This window comes from Sphaerodactylus townsendi, linkage group LG13, assembly GCF_021028975.2.
Source record: "Sphaerodactylus townsendi isolate TG3544 linkage group LG13, MPM_Stown_v2.3, whole genome shotgun sequence".
Taxonomy (NCBI): domain Eukaryota; kingdom Metazoa; phylum Chordata; class Lepidosauria; order Squamata; family Sphaerodactylidae; genus Sphaerodactylus; species Sphaerodactylus townsendi.
Window position 1 is genome coordinate 24039167 of NC_059437.1, and position 27015 is coordinate 24066181.

At 42.3% G+C, this 27015-nt stretch overlaps 1 protein-coding gene across 1 annotated transcript in view; it reads right to left on the reverse strand.

The window, feature by feature from the left end:
• PASD1 (PAS domain containing repressor 1) overlaps nucleotides 1-27015 on the reverse strand; it is an 84722-nt gene that overhangs the window by 24278 nt on the left and 33429 nt on the right. The window contains exons 3-11 of the mRNA XM_048513813.1: nucleotides 19297-19392; nucleotides 16311-16367; nucleotides 14972-15126; nucleotides 12438-12529; nucleotides 9840-9929; nucleotides 5098-5218; nucleotides 4075-4188; nucleotides 2508-2626; nucleotides 980-1062 (exon numbers count right to left, since the gene is read on the reverse strand). Of these exons, the coding sequence (XP_048369770.1) occupies nucleotides 980-1062; nucleotides 2508-2626; nucleotides 4075-4188; nucleotides 5098-5218; nucleotides 9840-9929; nucleotides 12438-12529; nucleotides 14972-15126; nucleotides 16311-16342 (806 nt within the window). The 5' untranslated portion in view covers nucleotides 16343-16367; nucleotides 19297-19392. The remainder of the gene's footprint in view (nucleotides 1-979; nucleotides 1063-2507; nucleotides 2627-4074; nucleotides 4189-5097; nucleotides 5219-9839; nucleotides 9930-12437; nucleotides 12530-14971; nucleotides 15127-16310; nucleotides 16368-19296; nucleotides 19393-27015) is intronic.

A 27015-nucleotide genomic window follows, 5' to 3' on the forward strand; every position in this document is an offset into this window, starting at 1 on the left:
GTGTGAAAGAGAGAGAGAGAGAGAGAGAGAGAGAGAGAGAGAGGCCCCTTCCGCACGGAGGCGGAAGGGGTTGGGACGGCGTAACCCACGCCGACCCGACAACGCTGGGACCGTCCGCATGGACGGTCCTGGATCCGGCTGGGACGATGGCGCAGAGCTGCGCTGTCGTCCGGGCGACTAACCAGTCCCGCGGCCCTCCGGCACGTCGCAGAGGCCAGGGGACACGCCCCCCTGCCCTGCGCGGCCGCTCCAGGGTCGCAGGGCAAAGGGGGCGTGTCCCCAGGCGTGTCCCCAGGCCTCGGCAACCCGCCGGAGGGCCGCGAGACTGGTAAGTCGCCCGGTGGAGGGGGGGACGGGGCTTGGGGAAGCGTGGTTTGGGAACGCCGGCGCGAGAGCGGCGCGGCTGCGCTGCAGCTGCGCCCCCTGTGCGAATGGCGGCCTGGGAACGGCGTTTTTGCAGTCCCCAGGCCGCCATATTCTGCCCGTGCGGAAGGGGCCAGAGAGAGAGAGAGAGAGAGAGAGAGAGAGAGAGAGAGAGAAGTGCCATCAAACCACAGCCCACTTATGGTTCCCCCCCAGGGTTTAAAGGCAAGTGATTAAGCAGAGGTGGTTTGCCATTACCCTCCTTTGCAAAGTTTTGCCTTGGTGAAGCACCATCCAAGTCCAGACTGAACTTAGCTTCCAAGATCTGATGAGTCTGAGCTATACTATGCCATTCCATATAGCATAGAAGTCTCATAGGAGGTATAAATTATATGTATTCCTTCCATATAGTCCCCCTCCCCCAGCCAATCAAAAATACAGAAGAATGAACTATGTTACAAAACGAACATATAAATCAGCTCCTTTTTAATAAAATTGCTAGGGCTATACTGATTGTTCTGTTGCAAGGACATGAATAGCTTATCCACAACAATTGCCTCCAACTCTACATCAGGAGTTTTCAGAAGTGTGTTGTTTCAAAATACACATATCTCACCTGTGGTCTAGAAATAAAAATTTCCATTCCAGACTGTGCCTTGATGTGAATTCTTCACAAGGTTCTTCCACGTTACAAAGTTCCTGCAGAAATAGATGGCAAGTTGTGGGGGTTTCTTTTTATAAACATGTTAACTTGGACAACAAATACATTTTCTGACAAACACACAGGATCACATGGTGAGCACGGTCACTGGACATGCAGGCTTCTGAAAATCTGGTGTAACTTCTCCTGACCTCATCCACCTAAGATATACCACATTCTCACTGTTTGGGTGCATCAACTTGGCCAAGGCCACGCAATGAATCAGTGTCAGGATTGCAACCCAATAGACCAACGCAAAGTAAAACTTCTAGAAAGCCTTCTCATGATAAATGGTTTGCAAGGTCAAATTTAACTGGTATGAATGTTCTACTTTAAATGGCAACACCCCACACTTTAGGAATGTGGTGTTTTATGAGGCAAGTCTATGCAGCGTCATTCCAGTATAATCCCAATGAAACCAGAGGGCACAGACTGGAGTAACTCTCCACCAAGCACAGGCCATTCCATTGCAAATCCTGATCCAGCAGGCATCATGTGGGATTTCCCGCAGCACCACCCCAAATCCATCAAGCAGTTACATGCTTTTCTTACCTGCAGCACAGGTAGGAAAGGAACTGCTATGGTCTTATAAGAGAACAGCACAAGCACAATTGTTGCTTTTGAAGCATTAAAAATGCTAAAAGCATACCTCTGACAACCGTCTGACATTGCAGGGAGACCTCAGGCACTCATTTTTACCCGACTCCCACTTTGCCCTGCATTGATCATTCCTACCTTCCTGGGTCCTTACTGTTCTAAGGACTGACTTTGTAACCTGGGAATACAGAGCAGCTCCCTGTTCAATTTTACAATTGGTGCTTGGTTCTGGTGAATACAAGATGTGGCAATTAATTTGGGCCAGACTATGCCACTTTTAAAAATTGGGTGGGTGATGGGGGACTGTCACATAATAGACTGCTTCCATCACTACCCCAAACACAAACCCTACTTGTAGAAAACCTGCAAGTCACAAGGAAGTTTTGACTTGAATTTTTCTCGGTGACTTTTACTTTTTTTACACAGGGAGGAGAAATTCGACAGGTGAACTCCCCCCTACCCCCACAATGGTATAGTCCAGGCATGGTTTGACCACTACAGTTACCATATGGAAAAATCAAGTCATGAGGGTTTTTTTTTAAGAAAAGAAAAGCAGCGCAATGAATCAGTCAGCTCTGACCAAGGAAAGTCAGCATGCCAGGGAAACAGGTTCTAGTCCTACTATCTTCATGTTTGCTTTCCACATTCAGAAAAGGTTGTTTTTTCCTTATGTGGAGGTGTAGAGGAGCACTCTAAACGTGAATCTTCAATCCAAAGTATATAGCCTGCGAATGATCTTATAATTTATTTTGAAGACCATGCTCCTTGCTGCACAATTCTGCCCCACCACTATGGATTCGACACATTAAGGTATCATAATATTACATCGACCCAAGACACTGCATACCTTTAAGAATTGTGGAGTAACAAGACGGACTGTGGCTACCAGGCAGACCTGCTCTTCATTGGCTGACCGGAATACTCGTGCAATGGCAGATTCAAACCCATTGTAAGAGGATGTAGGCACTGAGAGCAGAACACACAAAATAAGAAGCATTCACTAAGAAAGACTACTGTTACTATTTTTACATGGAAAACACCACTCCCACCACTCCCCCCCACCACCACCTTTCACTGCTTCTGTTTTGGTTGTTATTCTCGATCCTTTCTGGAAGACTTAGATTCAATGCCACAAACCACAAGTCAGTATTTATTTTTATTTAAACATTTATCCCCACCCCACCCCTTTACCCCCTCCCCCGCTTTATTCTTAATGCCAGCACCTTGAAGACAAAAAAAAAGTCCTATCCCTTTAACAGAGGTCTGACGCATAGAAATGGGCAGATGAATAAAGAATATCTTCTCCAGGTCACTGGCAACCCTAATGGGGATCCAAAGCAGTTTATGACATCATTTCCCTATCCTCCATTTTAACCTGTGTCTCTCAGATCCCAGCAGAACATTCTAACAAGTGTGAATTGTTGTAATTCTGTGTGAATTGTTTAAAAAAATTCATCAGTCTTACAATGTTGTGTAGGAGTGATTATTTCAGAAATGTCAGTGTAGCATTATTAACAGTGGGAGAGCTTGTGAAAACAGGTTGTGAACAGGTCATGAAAATTAAAGGAAGGGGAATAACCCTCTGAGTGCTGCTGTAATTGTCAAGTAGTGAACAGAAGGAAAGTGGGAGAAAAAAGGAATATTTTCTTTTACCGCAACAACTGAAATATATCGCATGACAGACCAATTGCTATACAGAAAGGAGTATTATTTCCACCCTTCAAGAAACTTCATGGCAATAGATAAAGTAAATAAATAAATAAATAACACCAAAAATTCTGATAATCATGAAGATTGAGGCAACGTGCCTGACAAGAGTTCTACGTCACTCAGAAGTCTGTATGTTCCTCCATCAACAGAGGCTAAGTCAACAGGGCGGGGGAAGAGGACGCATCAGTGCACCGGATGCATTTCCCCCTTGCTACGCCTCTGCTTAGGTGGGCCAATATCTTCATTTCCATGCAGTGTTAGATTTAATCAAGGCCTACAATAGGCTATAATCTATAGGCCACATTGTTTTCTGCAAAAAAGGAAATGTTGATGGATTGTGCTCTCTATTTTCTGGTTTCGACTGCAAGGTAGAAAGAGGGACTTGCAGATTAGCCAGTCAAAATGATTAATCAGCCCCAGACTATTACTGTAGCTCGGGCCTCTTTTTCTGTATCATGCCTAGTGTTTTTAAACGTAGAGAGTATGAGAAAAAGAGAGAGAGAGAGAAATGCAAAGACAAAGAGGCTACAAAGGATGAACTTACTGCTGCTTACTTAAGAAATGAAGAAAGAAACACCCTGGGGAGGGAGAGGAAAAAGGTATAATTTTGGACAAAATTTAAAGTATGCAATATGTTTGTAAGAATCCAGTCCAGATATACCAATAAAAATTAAATTAAAAAAAAGAGAAATGCAAAGACTTACCATGAGTAAAATATTTGAAATCCACTACAAATTTCACATATTCATATGTAATGGGTTCATTTGGATCTAAGTTTCCTCGGGCTAAATGACAACAAAATTCTGTCTGCTTTTCAGCTGAAAAGAGAAAAGGAACACATTGTTAAAAATTGTTAACTATCAGTTGTTAGGTTTCCCATGTTATCCCTTCATAAAGCTTCAGATGCCGCCCCCTCAAATGACCACAAAAAACAATAGTAACATTTCTTAGAGCCACTCTAAAGAGAGTTCTTCTCTTTAGACAAGTCAAACATTTTATTATCATTGGTAATTTCCACGTACAAAGTAAATAAATTGCTTATCCATCGAGCAAAGATGTTTTTGCTTGTTTGGCACTTCTCTTTCCCAGCAAAACTATTGTCGATTCCTCATGGTACGAATATAATGGATTGACGAAGGGAAATACCCTGGTTTGGGCAAGAACTTTGCATGGGTCCTTCCCCAAAGCAGGATTGGCCCGCGATATTTCCCTCAACCCGGATTTTTCAAATGTGAATGTGATATATTGTTTTGCTCCCTTTTTGGACAGATTTTATTATTTTGTATATCACATTGTTGGGGGATGGGGGTTGCATGCTTCATGTTTACATGTGCTGTGGTTTCAACCCCAAAACTTTTTTTCCACACTGGAGAAATGGGAGGGGGAGGTCCTTCTTGGGCTCCCGGGATTGCTGTAGATTTTCTACCTATCGGAAGTGTTCTCTTAGCAGAGGGTGGGAATGGGCAGAAGGGGACTGTGGTGGTCAAACAGCCAATCAGAATGCAGGAAAAATGGGATGTGCGTGCCTGCACACTCACACTGTAAAAGAAAAATATGGGTTCTTGTGAAGGGGCAGAAGGAAAAGGGATTATTTCCTTCATGGAAAAAAGGCACCCATGCGAAGAACAAAAACAAAATAAAATAAACGCAGATCCAAAAATAAAGGATGCAACCCATTATTATTATGCTATGCGGAATCGACCTATGTTAAGCAAATCAATACTTACTGTTTAGGAAATCTGCTGCCACAGGGTCTGTCACAAGCATATGTGGGGAAAGAAGTTTATATACATCACTCTGTTCACACTGAGGCAGGAAGTTTAATATATTTTGGTCCACCAAATCTGACTGAGGCAAAAGAACGCTTTGTCATGTTCAAGAATAAAGAGAATTAAAACTATCATGATATGCAGAAGGGGTAGTACATATTTAGCAAGAAATTATTTCCCATACCCTATTAGAGACTCAGCACTGGACAGTTTTCAAGTTTTTTTCCTGTGAAAACCATGATTAGCCACAGAGATCTTTAGGTTTATGATGCTGTCCATGCAATATGGGTCAGGTGGAGACACTCGATCATACCCTCTTTCATTGTGTAAGGTTTGCAAAAATCAGAATGTCACAATCTGCACTTATCCCATTTCTCTATAACAATCTAACTGATGCTCTTAAGATCTATACCTATGTTTCTTTGAACAACATGGATCCTGCACAGTGTGTGAGAGAATGCATGTAGCACCTCTGCTAACAATAATAGATTTGTAAGTCTATAGATGGAATACCTCAACCAATGTCTATGTATTATGACCACATATAGCCAGCAGTAATTTTGCATAGCTTCTGTCAGTATCCCATGACGCTTTTAAGTGAGTTATTAACTTAGCTGGAAGGAATGTCCTATAGTTACAGAAGGACCATGTATATATTTTAGTATTTAGTATTTTAGTACCAGTGTCTATAATTGTGAGCAATAATGGGCAAATTTTGTATGCTGATTTTGTATGTTTATTTTATGCCAATAAAGGCTTGTGACTAGGTTTATGATGTTAGAGAAACCTTTCTGCCTGTAACTCTGATAATGCAAAATTAGGGAGTTCTATTCCAGTAAACCAGATAGGACACCTTTAACTTTTTATATTTTTTTTAAAGATTCTTTTTATTGAGCAAAAAAAAAAACATAAAAGAATTAACCATACAATTACTTTGGAAATGAATGATAAAATTATTAACATTCCTAACATTGCTTAATCATACTACAGCAAATAAATAGTTTTAAAACTATTTCAGCTTTTGTCTCACTGCTTGTAGCGCTTATCAAAAAGCCCCAGTTATCCAAGAATCTCATCCAGAGATCTCACCTATTCTTTCTCGGAGACTTTCAGCCAGAGCAATCTGATTTGCTTGGCAGAACAGTGCTTGTTTAAAGAAAAACACCAACTTTATCTTTCTCTGTTTACTTTACTACAATCTGTGTTTGATTTATTACAATCATGTGATTATTTTTAGATATGATTGGTCCCAGTTAATTAAGAAATAAGCAACATAATGCAAATAACTGGCATAAGCGCAAATAATCACACATGCATCAATCAACAGGTGAATATGGGACACACCTGATATAGCAAGATAAAAAGTCCAATCAAAACACTTTAAAAGCAATTATCTACCCTTTCCCTATAACTGTTCCAACTAACTGTTCAAGGTGAAGATAGATCTAAACAACAGAATTCAAGGAGAGTTGAACAGATGTGTAATGTCTCCATCAACACGTAAACTCAGCAAGAAAAATTGAGTTATATCATTGCAACTTCTACACAGGCAATTTTAAACTTCCCCCTCCCCCGAATTCATCCTCCATTGTTTCCAATGGAGAAAAAATAGGGGCCATAAAATTGGACACCTGACTCAAATTTCACCAAACTTGAGGGTTCTTCTAAGGAGAGCAACCAGCAGCTATACTGCAAATTTGGTGCCTCTACTTTAAAAACAGCCCCCTCCCCAAGAGCCCTGGAAAGATTCCCCAGAGGCTACAATAGGGGTGGGATTTAACACCTGCAGAGGCTCCCTCCCCTCCTTTAGCAGCTGTGGCTGGCGATTCCAAAATGATCCCCAAAATGACATATTTTTTCCAACTTATTGGGATTGCCAGTTACATACTAAAACCACATTTTTTTCCAGCTGAAAATGACACTGAATAATTGGGGGGGGGGGGGTTTACATAGGGGGCTTCTAGTTGGTTCAGCTTTGCCAAGTACACACCCCAATCATCAATTCACAGGGCTGCCATAAGCTGGAAATGACTTGAAGACACTTAAAACACACATACAAGTAACATGGGAAAAGATCAAATCATGGAGTACGAACCACTTCGTTTTCCTTCTTTTATCTATCCTCACAAAGTTCCATGAGGCAAGTCCTTATTGTTATGGACTTTAACGGTTTTAACTGTTTGTGTGTGTGTCTGTGTCTGTGTGTGTGTGTCTGTGTCTGTGTGTGTCTGTGTGTGTGTGTCTGTGTGTACACATACATACATAATTCAAGGTCATGATTTTTCTGAAGGATTCAAATCATCTTTCAGAGAACTGAGACCCAGTGTGTCCTAAATTCAGCCTTTGCAGCACAGACTGCACAAAGATGCTCATATGCCTGAATGCTTCTCCACAACAAAATACTCCCACTCCAGCAGCCATTTGTAAAAGTTAGAGCTGAATATGAGAAGGAATAATCTGTCCTCGATTACCAAGCAAGGTCGTGGAAGAGAAACAATTTGAACTCAGGTCTCATAGAACATAGCACAACACAGCGAGACCAACAAGGTCCCCAACCTTGTTGAATTAATGCACGCTTCTGACATTTTGGGAGCAGGCGGCAGGTGTCACCACAAAATGGCTGCCATGGGGTAGGAGCCTCTCACAAAATGCTAGAATATTCCAATCCAAGCATCCTCCTATGATGAAGGAAGTTGTTTTCAAATGGGCTCTTCCGAACCATTTGTTACATTAAAGAGAAAGAGGAACCCAAAACCGACTCTTGCTCTGAAGTAGAGAGGTTCTGAGGAAAAAGAACGCTAGTATGCGGAAACACACTGGTGGGCTCCATGGCATCATTGGGCACCTTGTTGGGGATAATTGAATTAGACCCAAGGGAAAAATGTTTTGCCCCAGAAGAATTTAGCAAAGCAATGATGGAAGTAAAGATGGAAGAGAAATAAAAAAACCGGATAGAATTCATTAGAGGCTTCTTTTGTTTTTGACATTACATTTATGCTGTGATTCAGGTATCAAAAAGAGAAATCTGTCGGGAACGCTATTAGGAGGCCAAAGAGGAATCTAACTTGAATGCCACTGCTGAAAAAGTGTAGGTTGTTTGGTGCTTTACTGCCACAAAATAAAAATGTGATAATCTTAAAAGCCTTAGAAACGAGATATTTGTGCACATCCACAAAAGTCTGTGGAACCATCTGCATGTCTTTGGGGAAAAGAGCATGTATCACAGTACAATTTAATTAAAGATATTTTTCATACACAAGGGTGAGAGAAACAACACACATACGCCTAAATGGAGCAGAGCATCCAACAGAGCTTCGACTACTGAGATTTAATGTACTCACTTCCTAATATGTGATCCCAGCCAAAATTCTAACACGTAAGTGATTATTTCAGAAGCCCCAGATGGGGTCCCCATGAGTCAGTTCTGACTCGACGGCACAGTCTTCTTTTTCTCACAGCACTGGCCTCCTTTTAGAATAGAAGTATAGGGAAGGGGACTCTTGGATTGAATTTTGATTAATCCCCACTCCCTTCACACAAAAACCTGCTAGATGCACAAGCACGCGTCATGTGGAAAAGTGGGGAATCAAACCCAGTTCTCCAAATGGGAGTCAGCCATTCTTAACCACTACATCACGCTGGCTCCATTTTGAGGCAGTTTGCCCTTTTTGTCCCCTTGCTGATTTAAAGGTACTGTTGGTAGTTGGCTTGGACAAAAATTACATTTATGCTTTAATAACCATACACAAAATCTTGTGTTTTATAAGCTGCCTCAAAAGCCAGAACTGGCTGAGGGACATGGGATATAAATAAATATGGGGTTGGACCAAAAGCCTAGGCCATTTCCGCACAGAGGCGGAAGCGGCTGGGTCGGCGCATTTCGCGCCGACCCGACGACGCTGGGACCGTCCGCATGGACGGTCCCAGAAAGAGCCAGGACGACAGCACCGCAGAGCGCCATCGCCCGGCCGACCCGGCATGTCCCCGGGCCTCTGGCACGTCGCCGAGGCCTGAGGACATGCCCCCACTGCCCTGCGCGCCTGCTCCAGCGTCGCAGGGCAGGGGGGCGTGTCCCCAGGCCTCGGCGATGCGCCGGAGGCCCGGGGACAAGGTAAGTGCAGGGAGGGGGGGGGGGAAGCGCCGGGAAGCATGGCAATTTGCATGGCAGCGGCTTCAAGCCGGCATTCCCGGGAAACGCCAGCTTCGCGCCGGTCAGGCGGCGCGAGGGCGGCGCGGCTGCGATGCAGCTGCGCCCCCTGTGCGAATGGCGGCCTGGGGACGGCGTTTTTGCCGTCCCCAGGCCGCCATATTCCGCCCGTGCGGAAACGGCCAGAGTGAGCAGAAGAAAATAGCTGCTAGAGTTGTTCCTCCATCGCTTGTGTAAAATTTCATACAACTCTGTAACAAACAGGTCATGCAGCAGTTCTCACATGTTCAAGCAGATGGGCATCTTTGGGTATAATTTCACTTTTCCCATATTCTCCCGCAAGGTTCAAAATAGCACTTTCATGAGTTGGAGTGACCTTCGGCATACGAAAAAAACCCCACCTTTGGATCTCACCTCCGGGGGTAGGGCGGTATACAAATCCCAGTAATATATAAATAAATAAATAATATCTGAACATATGTTTTGATTTGGATGCTCACAGATTCTCCAACAGATAATGAGATTTTTAAAACTTTATATTGTTGGAACTTACCGGTAAATGCCCAAGAAGAGACGAGACACTATCAGATACATAAATAATAATCCCATCAGTGGTTAGTGCAATGAGAAACCCATCTAATGCCTACAGGGGAGAAGAAGGAATATTTAGAGGGAGGAAAATTACTTCTGTTGGAATAATCCACTTATATTTGAAGCAATCTCATTGACCAGACTATCACATTTTTAGGATTGCAGCTGTATAGCACAATCACACACACATCTACGTAGAAATGCGCCACTAAGTTCACAAGGGTTTATTCCTAAAAGTGTATGTGTATAGGATTGTAGTTTTAGGAATATTTCAAACATATTTGGTTGACTGATTTTTTTCAATTTGTAAAAAAGTATTGGTATTTTTTTTAAAGAACATGAACAATTTGGATAATGAGATATCAATAAATATAAATTGTACGAAACTTTACCATTTAAGAAATATTATATTTACATAGGCTGAGACAGTCTAGAGGGAGGACACCAGCTAGGAATCCAGATTGCTTTGAGGTAATTGACAGTGTGAACAATTTCTCCAAATTATGTTAATTGATTTCCATAGGCTTAGTAAGTCTGCAAAAGACTACAATGCATGTTTCCAACAACAGGCATTCTTCTGTGCCAGATGTCATCCAGAATTAAAGTAAAAAAGAGGAAAACTGAGTTTAGGCTGGAAACTAACTGTAATATAACAGCTTATTCCAGAACTACTTTAGTGCTCTTTGGTGCAATACAATGGCTCATTTGCTAAGGCTTGCAAAGACTTTTCACCTTAATTAGCATCTTTCCATTCCCTTCCGCCCACTCCTCCACCCTCTCCCTGTCTGTAACATGAACATCAATAATAAAGAAAAGTCTGCCAAATCCTCTGACAATGTTCCAAGCAACCATATTTGAAGCCACGCAGCAAGGAAAACCTGGACAGCAGAAAGCACACTAACGCCACACTGCAGGCTGTTCCCTGCCCTCAACCCACTCCAGAGTGAAAAGTCACTCCAGAAGTGCTCTCACTTTCCCAGTGGAAAGCCAGAAGAACACGCAGGGCAAGAGGAAGCACATTGGGACAAGAAATCTTGCCCCAATGCGCCTCCTCTCTTGGCACGCTGCAAAGAGGAAGAGTGTCAGGACAAGATTTCTTGCTCTGACGCGCTTCCAGTCCCACCATGCACCAGGGCACCAGTGGGGAATCGGCCTAAGTGAATTCTCCACCCCCCATCCCAGTTTCCCCACTAGACCATATCTCTGGTTTTTACTGACAGCTGTCACTGCAGTAAAAAACTTGCAATGCCACTGGACAGCAATGCCTTCTCAAGAAGTAGTTGCAGCCAAGTCGTGGAGCACATGCTTTTCATGCCGGAAGTTTCAGCTTCAGTTCCTAGAATGTCTAGTTGGAAAGGCTGAAAAAAGTCAGAAGCTTTGGAAGGCCACTGCCAGACAAACCAGACTACAGTGGTTTGGACAGAGCAATGGCCTGATTTGGTTCCTTCATATGTTTACTGCACTGTCTTTCAGCACTGTAATGCATTAAACAGGAAGCCAAAAGGAGCAGTGTGGAGGTGGCATCCAGCATTCCTTCCCAGTCCCCATTTGTTTCCGACTCACTCATATATTCTGCCTATCATCTGGAAAGTAGATTATTAACAAAACAGCAGAACACAGGGCCAGAATGATCTCCGGGCAGCAGAGGAGTTCCATGATTGAGCATTAAAGTTCCATGACTGAGTTCCATGATTGAGCATTAAAGAGACCCTTGTAAGTGAGATCTGTTAAAAGCTTTCTCTTCTAAAGTAGGAGTCTGTTTTGATTGAACTGCATCAGATTGACTTGTTCAGTAAGACTTAGTTGCAGTTGTGGGAATAAAGAGATTTTTTCACAAAGCAGGTGAGTCACCACAGTTCCATGAGAAGGAAATCACTGAGAAACTGCAATTGTGGACCAGGGCATGATATGGTGGTGGTGAAAACAGAAGCAGGAAATTGTCAGCAAATTATGGAATTTTGCTTTGAACATGCAATGCAATTTTTTAAAGAAGACAAAGCAGTTGAACTGGAAAAATTATCCTGCGGTATTTTTAAAATGTGCAGGATTTCTTTTCTGCTTGCAAAGTTCTATCCTATTCATTTGCAACAAATTGAGTTTTAAAAGTGAATGTCCAGACACTTTTGATCTGGAATTCTGAGTGTGCAGGCTCCCATTTCTCACACAACACATCCCCAACAGCTGGGAATTAATGATCATACTTGCAAGAGAGAGGTAGGTGCAGCGCGGGCATTTATACATTGCTATAATAACAAGATCCAGGGAAGTTCTGAAGAGAATGAATGGCATTTCAAATCTTAGTCCAACTTTGAGTTGCCTAACTCTCTGATGTGAAGTTTTGTCCATCTTCATCAGAATGACTGAACAATGAAATTGAAGCTAGGCTGTATAAGGCTGATGACAGATAATACTTATGTTAAACAAGATAGGCCTTTCTAACAGCTATCAGAAAGCAGTGAGCAAAATGATCAGGTGGCAAAAAAATGAAGAAGCACTGAACACTTCTGGTTTTCACCTGCATCCCCCTCTCCCAGAGAGTATGACTTGCATTCCATCTTACCTCTAACATCAACTGGGTAAACTCCTCATTGCTAAGAAACGAAGGCTTCCAGTCTTGTCTAATCTCACAGGCCTCTGTCTGTGCTGTGATTTCTGAAAGGAACAACAACAAAACAAAATCATTAGTAGTCAGGTAACACTGCTGTTTGTTTGATGGCTGAAAATTGACTTGGCCTAAAGTGCTACTGGGATTCAGGTCCTAGAGTTCAAGAATATTAATGTTCTTCAATAGATGCTAACTGTTGTCCCCAATAGCTCTGTTAAGTATTCAGAAGAGCAGGAGAAGGTGGTTCTTCCCAGATAAGGGAAAGAGGCTGTGAAAAAGAGACACAAAGAGAAAGCAAAACTGTGGGCTTGCGTTTTGCAACAGATAACACATTGAGACATCAACATAAAATGTGATTTGGTTGTGGTGGGTTTTCCAGGCTTTGTGGCCGTGGTCTTTGTCTGGCCACACACAGACCATTTTCCAGACAGATTTTCCAGACCACGGTCACACAGCCTGGAAAACCCACCACAACCAGTTGAATCCGGCCGTGAAAGCCTTCGACAATAAAATGTGATTTGTTTATGACAAATAAGGAATAAGTTTATGACAAATAAAGAATAGTTTAAGGAATTCTCTTGGGTGGGATAGCAAAACACAAAATATAAAACCCTGGGCTATGGATGCTCACACCTCAGCATTGGTAGCTGCCACCAGCTCCTTTTTGCTACCCAAACAGCCAGAAGACAAGCTTCTAACCTTCCTGACACTGAAGTCAAGAAAGGTAACAAATTGCTCCTGGAACTTCTCAGTACACAGAGACGTGGGGAGCATGAAAGTACCTCGACACTGTTTAATGTGTCCATTTTCAATATTTCAGGAATTGCTATGAATTCCAAAAGACCAAACCACATTATATCTCATCTTGTGGTTTCAGGAAATAAGTGCTGAGTTTAGTCTACAAGTAGTTAAGAATCTGCCTCTAAGCAATGAATAGAGATAATCTTTGTGACGTAATTATCACTTGAATGGGAAGCAGGAGGATGCAGGTAAAGTCCATGGCTATGAACCAGTTCTAGTCATACACAAATGTAGTGCTAACATTCTATTTGTTGCATGTTGAGGAACAGATTTGAGGAACATGTTGAGGAACACATTTGTGAACGGATTTACATGCACCACACAAATTAGATAGTAGCATATATAATTACTAAGGATGAGACAATCTTCCCCTCCCTCCAAACTTTTCAACTGTTATAAAGAGAAACTGAAAAAAATTCTATAAGGGATGTGGAATGGTGTAGAGGAGTCGAATCTCATCAGATCAAAGCTAAGCAGGGTCATTAATTGAATGGTAGATCACCACAGAAGTGGAAGGCAATGGCAAACCACCTCTGCTTAATCACTTGCCTTGAAAACCCTGTGGGATCACTACAAGTCAGCTGTGACTCGACAGCACTTTACACAAACTCAAGGGACAAATGTAAAATCACATTGACCTATCAGCAGTCATGCAGTTCTTTTACAGTACAATCCTAAGTGGCGGGGGAACGCTGACAATCGTAAGAGGGGGGAGCTAAGGGAGCACTAAGGGAGACATGCCAGCATAAGGCAAAATGACACTGGGGAAGCACTCCAGCACTGTCCTGCTGCTCTTGGTCACAAGGCCAGGATCCTGCAAAGCCTCAGTTCTCTTCAGATGTTGCTGTTTCTAGCTCGCAGAGCCTTTTGCAATGCAGGCACTTCTTTTTATATATATATTTATCTATCTATTTTTTTATTTTTTACATTTATACCCCGCCATATCTCTACGACTCAAGGCCAGCATGGTGTAGTGGTTAAGAGCAGGTGCACTCTAATCTGGGGAACCGGATTTGATTCCCCGCTCTGCCACTTGAACTGGGGAGGCTTAACTGGTGAACTAGATTAGTCTGTGCACTCCAACACATTTCATCTGGGTGACCTTGGTCTAGTCAGTTCTTCAGAGCTCTTTCAGCCCCACCCACCTCACAGGGTGTTTGTTGTGATGGGGAAAGAGAAAGGAGATCATAAGCCCCTTTGAGTCTCTCTACAGGAGAGAAAGAGGAGATATAAATCCAAACTCCTCCTCCTCCTCCTCCTCCTCTTCTTCTTCAGTGACTCTAATTCTCAGTCTTTTTCCTGCCTCCTGGGTCTCCGCTGGAACCCTTTAGGGAGCAGACTAGCAGCTCCATGATTACAAAGGGGGTCAGCCACTGCAGCAACAGTCCTTAGGGTTATACTGCCCATGGGTTTATTTAGAAAAGTATTCTTTCCCCTGCCCTAGTATCTAACTCCTTGAAGGAATTTTCTGAATTTTAAAAAAGTTCGTTTTGTTGGAAGGATGTGCATTCCCTCCCCCATCCCTATTTTTAAAGATATAAACGGCCTCCACCTTCACCCTGTGTTGCAAGGCAAGGAACAGTTTAAAATGCAGTATACATTTTTTTAAAAAATTAAAAATTAAAGCCCCTCCATGAAGAAAAGTACTCCTTGGGGCTTGGGGTAAATGGCGTCTGCCATTCAAGTACCTTTCTGCTTCTGTAGGAAGTCGATGGTCCTCTGCAATATGGTGGACTTGTCCATCTTGAGAGGATGGCCCTGGCCCTGCAACATGGTGCACAGCTCCTTGATAAGGACATTGAACTGATCTCTTCTCTTCTTCTCTGACTTGTTGCGTGATGCCCTAGGTCAATGGAGACATAACGTTGTTTTTAACAGAACAACAAAAAGGGTACATAAACATCATCAGTCTGCTTTATGGTCATTTAGCTACGACTGTAAAAAGGTCTCCACGTCCACAGCCATACCAGTGGCTGGCTGATCAATAACAGGAAGAGCTCTTGCCTTCAAGAGCTGCTAAAAGGCTTCCTGAGATTGACCTGCTTCCAGAGAACAATTATGATCAGGTATCAAAGGGGGGGGGGGGAGGGTAGGGAGGGGAGGGGGGCAGTAGCATCCACAAAGGAAGAGTGTGATAGATAATGGTTGCTGTATCTCTTATCCTTGCTAGCCCTCCTTTCCGCGGCTGGCCTTTGTTGGAAACAGGATACAGGACTAAATAGATCTTTGGTTTAATTAAGCTGGTTTCTTGTACTCTCAGATAAAATAACACAGACTTTCTTGACTACTGCTTCTAAGGCCATTGTCTGTACAGAGGGGCTATGGATCAGCGACAAATCAGGTGTGTTGCTTGCAGAAAGTCTTCAGATCAATATTCAGAGTCTCCAGTTGAAAGAATCAGGTAGTAGGTTATGTGAAAGACTCGTGAGAGCCAGCATGGTATAGTGGTTAAAAGCAGGTGGGTTTGACTCCCACTCCTCCATGAGTGGTGGAGTCTTATCTGGTGAACCCGATTTGTTTCCCCACTCCTACATTTCTGCTGGGTGACCTTGGGCTTGTCACAGTTCATTCAGAACTCTCTCAGCTCCATCTACCTCACAAGGTGTTTGATGTGGGGAGAGGAAAGGAAAGGAGTTTGAAAGCCCCTTTGAGTCTTCCTACAACAGAGAAGGTGGGCTATAAAGCCAAACTCTTCTTGTTGTACCTGAGAACCTGGAAAGCTGCTGTCATTCTGAGTAGACAATATGGACCTTGGGAGATTAGTGGTCTGGCTCAGTATAAGGTAGTTTCCGGGACTGGGCGCCACATAGTTCACAGACCCCTGCTGCTGGCATAACAGCCCCTCCGCCAGCGTATTCACCCCATATGTCGGTGGGGTGGGCACTCTGTTTGCATAAGCCTGCACCACTTCCAAAGCTCCGTTCAGTCTCCCTGCTTTGGACTGTACTCTAACTGTCAATAGTTTTACAAGTGGAAAGATTGTTGGCTACTTGCTCCGTAGACCATAAGGTGCATTTCAACCCATACCTCTTTGCCCTGTCCTTCTCATCTTCGTCCATCAGCTCGTTTACACAGTATAGAATTCTGAAACACAAGTAAAACACCAGTTATTTTGTTATTTGAAAAGCCTTGCCCAATGCTACGAAATGGGCACTTTATCAATTAATCATTTCATTTGGTTTTATTTGGTTAGTCACTATACTCTTTTCTACTGAAAGTTGACAGTAGAATTGGACACTCATCCATCATATACTGGACCTTCTTTGTTCTAGAATGCTCTGCTTGGGTCCTAGTGCCAACCTAATTCTGTCCCCAAGGCACTAGGACCCAAGTGGGGAATTCTAGAATAAAGAAGATCCAGGAAAAGGCAGATTAATATACAATTCTACTGTCATCTTTCAGAGGAAAAGAGTGTAATTTATTTAAAGTCAAGACCATCCCACTTCAAAAGGTTCAGGATCTGAAGCAGACTAAGATAAACTGATGCTCAAAATGAAGCTTAAGAGGCCCCATAGCATTGCCAAAAATGGAAAAGGCTCTTGCCTTCAAGAGCTGTTAAATGGTAAAATGGTAATGGGTATTTAGAGGTCCCTCATTATCTGAAACCCTCAACTGTAACTTTCCTAATTTCTGGATAAATTCATCTTGGCTCAGGATGGATAAAAACATCTATAATATATGGAATCAAGATGTTAAAATACAGGTTTATTGCAACTGTTTGTTTTTAAGGCTGATGCCAAGCACAGTTGTACCTATGAGTGGGTAACCAAGTTAGTCACTGACTGTCAAAAAACCCTTCTAAGCAGAGGTGGGATCCAGCAGGTTCTCACAGGTTCCCGAGAGTAGGTTACTAATTATTTGTGTGTGCCAAGAGGGGGTTACTAATTGGTGATTTTGCCACGTGATTTTTGCCTTAGTTACACCCCTCCTCTCAGCAGTAGCACACAGAACTGGAATCAGTCTAGCAGGAGGTGCACCAGCGTGAGTGGCAGCCTGCGCCTGAGTGCATTCATTTCCCGTCCAAGGACCGGCGCAGCGGCTATGTCCATGCCCCACCCCCGCCCCGGAATGCCCCGCCCCCGGAATGCCCGACCACGCCCCCATCGTGCCCCGCCCAGCCCCACTGGCGCTACGCCACAGTTTGAATCCCACCACCATGGGAACCTGTTGCTAAAATTTCTGGATCCCACCACTGCTTCTAAGGTAGTGACAAGAACCACTAAGGGTCTCATAAAATGGAAGCAAGTTGGTTTGGACACCACAAAGGCAGTGAAATCTCTATGTGCCATACACTTTTCTTGAGGAAACATTTCTCATAGGCTGTAGTTACTGACTTCCCCTCCCTTTTAGATTCTCAGTGACACACCTTCTGCTTAATAGACAGTAAAGTACCGGCAGTAAAGTACTGACAGTAAACCTGGAGCACTATGTGGAAGCATATAATGTTGAATTGGAAAAGGCTTATCCTTAAAAATCTGTGGGTAAATCTTAGCCACCGTCATTTAGCATTTAAAAAACTCATGAAGAATAAGGATAAAACAGAGATGTTAACTTTAATTAACTAAGATGACTGAAAGCATGTTTAGTGTAACTAAAGTAGAAAAAAAAGGGATTTTGCAATATGCAATTTGCATTTTGGAACTCAGACTCTTCAACCCAGATCGATGATGAGAAATCACATTCCAAATCTGCCGAACGGCCTCAGGCAAACCACCAAACCACAATCGCACCCCACACCCTTTTTATTCCACCAATAACTATGCTACCCAGAGGACTCCTCCCTGAAGACACAATTCCACCAGAGCTAATCATGAAATTTCCTTTGGTATCTGCCTTTGTCATTGACTGTAACAAGCAAACCAGAACCCCAGAAACTTCAGAGCACTTTTACCGATGAGTTCATAGAACCACACCCAGTGCCCCGGGAGCATTGTTAGGTGGGTGCAACCAAATATTTTTGCTGTACAGCAACCACAGCTTGTGATCATTTAACAGCCGGGTAAGTTGCACAAAATGAAATGAAACCAAGGCAACAGGGAAGGACAAGTCCACGCTGAAAGCTTTATACCAGTGTCTAAAAAGTAGGTTCGCTCTTCCCCTTGCACTCTCTAATCCCCTCCCTTCCTTGACCAAACCAGAGTTTGCCATTATATGCAAACTGAACAAACTCCAATTTACATCAGCTGCAATTTGCCTCCAGACCGGGAGTGAAACCATGGTTTGATGTAAGTTTCAGTCACAGGTGGAACTAAATGGCCAAGCTATGCATGATTTTTAACATGCTGTGTTTGATATATCCCCCCCCCCCCCCAGCCTGACTTTGGCTCAGACAGTACTAAACGGGTTTCTCAGGCACATGAGCCCCACGGTGTCATGGGACAAGATGCTTGAGCCTTCCTCCTCATAATCGCCACAGGAGTTGCTCTTTGCCCAGATGGAGAGGCTGCATGTATGGCCACACTGATGGGTGGCATGAGCAGCCCCCACCCCCACCCCCATGAGGCAAATTGTACTCACCCGGTGCCATTTCAGGTCAATAAAACATGCCTGGGGGGGGGATAAGCCCCCATCCCCCTTGAACAACAACCTGAGCTGCACTGGTGCCACAGACACTTAGGAAACCAAATACTAGATATGTTAGTTTTAAAACTGCATGCACATCAAGCATATTATTTTAGAAATTGTATAGGGAGGAGCGACCTTATACCTTAGGATATGGATCATATCAGTTTCTCCAGCATGGCCAATTGGCCATGCTGGAAGGGGCTGATGGGAATTGTAGTCCATAACATCTGGAGTGCCAAAGGTTCGCCACCACGGTACTAGACTATTTCAATTCTGAAGAGAGCCTTGTAAATACACTCCTATGCTTTCTCCAGACCAGAAAACTGGACAGGAAGACCAGAGCACGTCAAGCAAAATTTTCAATGGTGCTTATCCAAAAAGAAGCGAAGAATGCACGGGCAGGAGGCTCCCCTTATGAATGAAAGAAAATAATCATATTAGAAATTACCTGTTTTATCCCTTAGATTCATCAGTCCAGACTGGCAGGGTATGGAAAGTATGTCTTGTTAACAGCATGAAAATATAGAGTAGGGAGAAATGAATCCTGGCAGGAAAAATAAAAACCAAGTTTAGCATTATCACTGGGACCAACATTTGAATTTGAAGATTTCAACCTTGGATCCATTTTCCAAAATCTAAAAGCGGGCCTGAAATTAAAGTGTGAATGTAAGAGACACCAAAATAGGATAGGGGCGGAGAGAATAGAAACAACTTTTAGAAAATTTCTTTATAGGTTCTCAGAAGGAAACTAAGGTTATGTATGTAGAATTAATATAAAGAATTAACCAAAAGATGCTATCATAGAGTCTCTTCACATAAGAGACTAACTACATTTTGATTTCGTCACATCCTCCCTGGGTCCCGGTGATCAGACATGTGTTGCAAACTCAGAACTCAGTTCCCAGACATGCAAGGGTCCATTCGGATCAGAACCATCAATCACAGGGAGAGGGGACTTAAACCTTCCCCCTTGGAGCCCCATCTCGGGGGGGGGGGGGAATCCACTGGTGGAAGCAGCGCATGGCCATGTTGATGGATTCCCCCTCCCTGGGGCACTTACCCAGGTGGAGAGGTAATTCTGCTGGCATGTGGGTGATTGCCCCCACCCCAGTGCTGAGATGTGGTGCTAGTTGCAGCACCAATGTCCCAGCATCCCTGCCGCTACCAGCGTAGTGGGGGCAGGCCGTGGGCGTGGCTGATTCACGGTGTTACGCCGGCAACTGGGAATCCAGACTTATGCCACCATTTGGGGCAACATAAGTCGATTGAGTCCCATTCATCAGGAAACAGCATTCCTTGCAGCTGATCTTAACCCAGGGACCCCTCAGACAAGTTGCCTTGGCCAATTACACAGTCTTTCTTGGAGGAGAGTGAACTTTTTAAAGGCTCTGTGTGTGCTGCACTGCGTTGTTGCACTCACTGTTTTTTTGCATCGTGGTAGACACATTTTTCTTGGATTACCCTAAATCTTAATTAGTTGGATCCTGCCTGGACAGCGCTTCTCAGCAAACTGCTCTGATTAATTTATTCTCACTGTTAGTTAGTCTTTCCTCCATTCTTTTTCCCTGGGTAGGACTAATAAGAGGTGGTCACATTTGGTTACACAAAGGAGAAGTCTGGAGGAGGCATCGTTTTCACTGTCATTTTGGGTTTTGTGCAATAAAAGATTTGGCTTGTTTTGATCTCCTGCCTTTTCTTTTTTGTACTTCTGAAGAGTTAGTTTCTTGTTTATAAATGCAGGGTTTTTTCCCTTGGTTTGTTGGCTTTTCTACTTGCCCTCAGTTAATGAGTTCCCTGTTTTCTACCTTTTTGTAGATTAGTGAGTGGTGCCTGAGTCAAATGACCCCCCCCCCCGGTCCCTCCTCAGTATGCCTGCATTGTTGCAGTTGCTAACTTTGTTTTTAAAAAATACTCCAGGAAAGCAGCAGTCATTTGTTACGTCTAAATACTTCGCAGACAGGGATGTGAAACTGACCCATTTGTCCAATTCACTGGAAATGTGGGGAGTTTTGGGGAAGGTGGACTAGGTTCCCCTGATATTTTGATACCAGTTGGGGGGAAAAAAGGTCCAGTCAGGAAGATCTGCCATTTTCCACACATGGAAAACTGTGGACAGACATCCAGTCCAGGTTTAATGGAAATGGAACCCAATGAGTCTTCACAATATAACAGCAATGAGAATTCTGAAAGCTGATACACCTTTGCTTCCTTAAATTATGATCCAGAATTAAAAGAACAGTTTGCCAAGTGCACGCCCCCTTCTGGCCTCTTCCCTAGTTACAGAGAAGAGTTTCACAAGCACAAGCAATGAAACCAGCACTTATTGAGCCATCGGGGATTTGAGAGATCAACTGCAAGGCAGTCTCGGGATAGGACTGGAAATCACGTAGCAATATTGCTGAAGCTAAGCAAATCTGGATTGTAACAAGATGGGAGAGCTCCTAGCCATGAGCCATGACGGAAGACAAGCAGAACAGGCAAATAATAATAAATAGATAAATATTTATTTTTAAATGCAGATTGTTCTTTTTCAGCGAAAGTTTTCAGAGCCATTACAGGTAGACAAAATATAATTGCACCTATATACAAGCCTGAAACACTAAATAAAAGTTAATTAAAGCCAATTATCTAAAAATACAGTTATTTCAGTCTAGGAACTAGGTAGGATTTTAAAAAAGAAGCTAGATCTGGGTACTGTCGAAAGCTTTCACGGCCGGATTCAACTGGTTGTGGTGGGTTTTCTGGGCTGTGTGGCCATGGTCTGGTGGATCTTGTTCCTAACATTTTGCCTGCATCTGTGGCTGGCATCTTCAGAGGTGTATCACAGAGTAACAGACTTCTCTCTGTGATATACCTCTGAAAATGCCAGCCACAGATGCAGGCGAAATGTTAGGGACAAGATCCACCAGACCACGGCCACACAGCCCAGAAAACCCACCACAACCACTAGATCTGGGTCTTTCTGCATTAGGAAACTTAGTAAACACTGAAGACTTGGGCTTTCTCTTGAAAACATCTGCACTACAGATGAAAGGACCTCCCTGGAAACAAACAAGAATCCTTAAGAAGAGATGATAATGAGGAAAGCTGGAGAGGAAGAAAGAGAAAATACAGAACACAGAAAAAGGAGACGGGGACAAGGAGAAGGAGAAGGTTCCTAATGGAGGAGATGGAAGAAGAACTGAGGTGGAAGGCATGATTCTGCCCCTCAGAGTGTACTTGATAACATCACCTCTCTCAATCGAATGGGGCTGACCTCCCAATTGCTTTTGCAATTGAACATTGTTCTGCACAGGAGCAAATCCCCATCACTGCACTTGCACAGAGACCACAAAGAAGAATTTGGGTTTTTCTACACTAACTAGGCGTGGACACTGCCATGAAGGAACATTTAAAGCAAAGCCATATTGACAGATTTCAAGGTATACAACCAGACATATAGAAAAAGACCTCCCTCTCCCAAGGTATCCTGTAGGACAAAACCAACACTTTGAATTCTTCCCTGGGAAGAGAACTAACTTCCACCCAAAGTTTTGTGCTAATATTATGATTTAGCTTTCAGAACCAAAGAATGCCCCAAATATTCCCATCCAGGTGCCAATGAAGTTAACAGGATTTCCAAGTACCAGTAATTGTTGGAATCGAAGAGTGGGATGGTTAGTGGTGGCTACTCTTACAGTAACCCTGATCTCTGCTTGATTGTTATTTTTTTTTAACGACTAACCTCTCAGATATTTTACTTTGCACCAAAATTTAATCCTTAGAATCATCCTAGACTTTTTTCTTACCCTGAATCATGTGCTTGTCCATCTACAATTCTCATCATTTTTCCTATGCTGTTATTTTATTCTTTACTCTGCTCATTCTGAGAAAACCCATACATTAAAGAAGAAACAACACATTAATATTATTAAGAACTAAGACATTCTTTTCTTGTTTCTAAAAGACTTGGGGGTGATCCAGGAACATATCTGAAGTCTGAATATTTTAACAATGACTTTGAGTATGAGCTGGTAGCCCACAGCTCAGCTACAAGATCAGTAATGATCAGCTGCATCCACAAACTATGGTTTATTTTCTTCCCTAGTATACAACAGTGGTTTGGAATCCTGACTTTTGGACAACAGAATGAACAAGTGTTTGTCATTTGGCAGATTCAGATGAAGCAACTAAGTATTACTCGTCTGGAATGCAGATGTCTTCCATTGCTAAGAGGAGGTGAAGCACTGAGCCAAAAGACTTCCAATATGTGTTCCCCACAATGACAAACTATGGTTTGTAATTACCTCTGAATGTAGCTACTCTCTCAGCGGCTGAGGTTGGAGAGTGGGTGGCAAATTGCCCTAGGCTTCCCAAGGCTGAGGACACTCAATGCAGTGGTTAGTGGACAAACAAGACTGTGCTTAGCCAGTCTTTCACTTTTGACCTACATGTCAGAGGCTTACAGAGTGTAACAGGAATCCTAAACGCTTAGCTAGCGAATTGAGAAGTTTGACTCTTGATGACTCTATTATCATTTAATACCATATATTAAGTTATATAATATATTAATTATGTTGATATTCCATGTTCTTTGGCACATTATACTATCTATTGGCAGCCTCTGGGGGAAGCCTATAAGGAGGACCACAATACTGTGTGCTGCTTTAATTTGTACAGTCCTGCCTGCCCCTACACAGTATCCATTGTTTCATGATACTGAAATAAATAAATAGATTAATAGCAAGGCAGATTGTTATTAAAAGGGTTTTAAGTGGTCAAGAGACTGACTTGGATATCTTACTAATTAGATAAAAGAATGGACGAAAAGGCAAGATAAAACTCTGTCAGTGCAAACAACAGCACTTAATCTGGGATACACGTTTCCTGCATTAACCAATAACAACAACAACAACAACAACAACAACAACAACAACAACAACAACAACAACAACAACAACAACAACAACAACAACGGTATTTATACATCCCATAATGTTAGCTTTTAAGACAGTTTACAGTGAACGTTCAAATGATGGAGGTTTTAATAGTGAAATTTATTGTTTGTTAGATGGTTTTATTGATTATATGTATATATGTTATGACACTGTTCACTGCCCTGAGCCCAGTTTGCCAGGGTAGGGTAGGGTAGGGTATAAATTCAAAATGAAGTAAAGTTAAAAAAAAAAAAAGGAAAACCATCCAATGTGATGATGTCATTTGTGGGTCTTACCAGAAGTTGCACTGTCATGTTGAGGACAATGATCACATGTACCTCATTTTGCTGGCCAGTTACCTTCTGCCACTCAGCTATGTGGCAGCAGGAGATTTCCCACTAGAACAGTATGAGGGAGGTCTATAACACAGAAGGGATAAATCAGAGAAAATCTCTACTGTTTTTAACTTGCATCAAGTTAGTGAGATCTGAGAAACTGACATCTCGTAGAAGAACTTTCAGAATCATGGAGCTGCTACTGAAAAGGCCCTTTCTCATGTGGTCCCTGCTGTGCCTCATACAGTGGGGCCATACACAGAAGGACTTCAGTGTCTGCCGAATTCATATGAACAAAAGTAGTCCTTAGCGTTAAAAAAGGCAAAAGAATGAAATGTTCTTTCATTGAGTGGGTATATGTGTGTGTTTGTAGGCATAAGTATTAAAACATGCATTTTTTTAGCATGATGCACCAAGACACTTATGCTGTAGAAAGAACTAACCTAGATAAAGTCAAAATATTCTTAACAGGATTAAACAGGTTAGGACTACATCAAGTACTAAGTGTTCATCATCTTGTTTTAAGCCAGAGCTCAAAATAGCCTTGATTCAAGAGACATCAGAAAAGTCTCATAAGATATGTGCTCAGACTTGCCATTGTATCTAATTGTGTTATCATTATGATCATTGTAACTAGTTTTATTTACTTATTGCTATGTATTTTGTAAAGGAAGTAAAAAAAATAAAAATGGGACATTTCCTTTTTTTTACAGTTAGCAGGGGGGAAAGGGGGGTGACACTTTCTTCTGGACTAAAAAATAACTTAAACGTTATTCAGTTAAAATCAACAATTTAAAGGTTCGTTTACAGAAGAATCATAAACTGATCTACATCCATCTAGCACTACTGACTGCAATGGACTTAGAATAGTATAAATCTATTTAGGTTTGCACATCTATCTCCTTAACTTCTGAATTAAAATGTAGGGAGATTGTTTTTGTTTGTTGTTTTAATCAGATTTTAATAAACGTTACCTCAGGCTGACAACGTCTCAGCACTGACAGCCCCGTGAACCAATCTGTGCATCTGCTTTGATACAAGCAAAGAGATGCAAGATATTATCCCAAATGATGACAGATTTATATGTGTTGTACACTCAAAAGAAAATGGGAGACAATCCAGCAAAATTAAGCACTTAATTATGTCCCACTGATCTCACAGAGAGAAAGTTAAGAATTTAAGGAGTAACAAGAACATACAATTCTGGCTCCAACTCACTGGAAAACTCTTCCTGGGAAAACTTCTCCCCACTCACCGCTGACTGATGTCTTGGTTTGCAAAAGCTTTCGGCTTCCCCAACTAATGTTATTTATTTGGCTCCAAAGTTGCACTGCATTCCATATTACTGGTTTAATGCTTTATGTTCTAAGTACATTCTTTGAAAGCCTGTATAGTCACACCCTGATATGATTAAGAAGGGAACGTGTAAGTATAAGATGGTCAACTCTGAGATGGGAAGTTCATGGACATTTGGGGGTAGAGCATGAGGAGGTTGGAGTTTGGGGCGGGGAAAGGCGCTCCGCAGGGATGTGATGCCACATCCATATTCCAAAGTCCATACTCCAAAGCTGCCATTTTCTCCAGGGGAACTGATATCTGTAATATGGAGATCTGTTGTAATTCTGGCAGATCTCTAGGCCCTACCTGGAGATTGCCAACCCTAACTAAATATTTTAAACAAAAGGGACTGAATCCAAACCATAGGACTGGGGCCCTTCTACTCCTGAGAGTTCCCCCTTCCTCTCCAGATGAAATCCTTGATGAACAAAAAGGTCACTTTTGGATCCAACCCAATGACTTCAGCTGGATTATCCCCACTTTTCCCCTTGTCAACTCATTAACTTATCAGTCATGTTGTTTGCTATAATAATTGTTTTTAGCTCTTTATTTTACATTTTTCATAGCACTTGTTCAACACAGGTTGACAAAAGTTAATTACATCCCTTCGTCACAATACAGGATGTTACAATGAAGCATGAAACTAATTAGGAGTGTCAAGTCAGCCAAATGCAGCAAGAACTGGCTAACATATATGGACCTCAATTTTTCAGGAGATGTGCCAAATATCTATTGGAGTCAATAAATGATAATAATTGTTTGGATGAGTAGAATTGTGTGCTGCTTTAATTTGTACAGTCCTGCCTGCCCCTGCACAGTATCCATCGTTTCACGATATTGAAATAAATAAATAGGTTAATAGCAAGGCAGCTTGTTATTAAAAGGGTTTTAAGTGGTCAAGAGACTGACTTGGATATCTTACTAATTAGATAAAAGAATGGACGAAAAGGCAAGATAAAACTCTGTCAGTGCAAACAACAGCGCTTAATCTGGGATACACGTTTCCTGCATTAACCAACAACAACAACAATGGTCTTTATACATCCCATAATGTTAGCTTTTAAGACAGTTTACAGTGAAACCATAAAAATAGAAAAACAAGGTAAACACTAAAAGTCCAAAAGACCCTGTCATTCAACAACCATAAATACTAGTAAGTCCTACAATATCAACTTCCTTGTAAGGGCAGAAAATTCCTTAAAAACTAGCACAACCATAGCGTTAGAAATTCACTACCCAAAACCAGCAAAACAGAAGTATTAAAAATGAAAAAATAAGCTTCAAAATAAGTTAAATAATTTAAAAATAATGAGCATATCAGCTGGAGGATATTGATCAAACAAAATGGTAGGGAAAAAAGTCCACAGCAGGAAGGAAGAAAAATAAACAAATAACTTGAGGGATCTCCTCTCCCTGATGGTTGCTATGGGGCAAGGTCTTTTTTTACCACTTAGTAAGGCATGTTCACTCTGATCTGGATTGCCCAGGCTAGCCTGATCTCATCAGATCTCAGAAACTAAGCAGGGTGGGCCCTTGTTATTAATTGGATGGAAGACTGGCAAGGAATACCAGGATTGC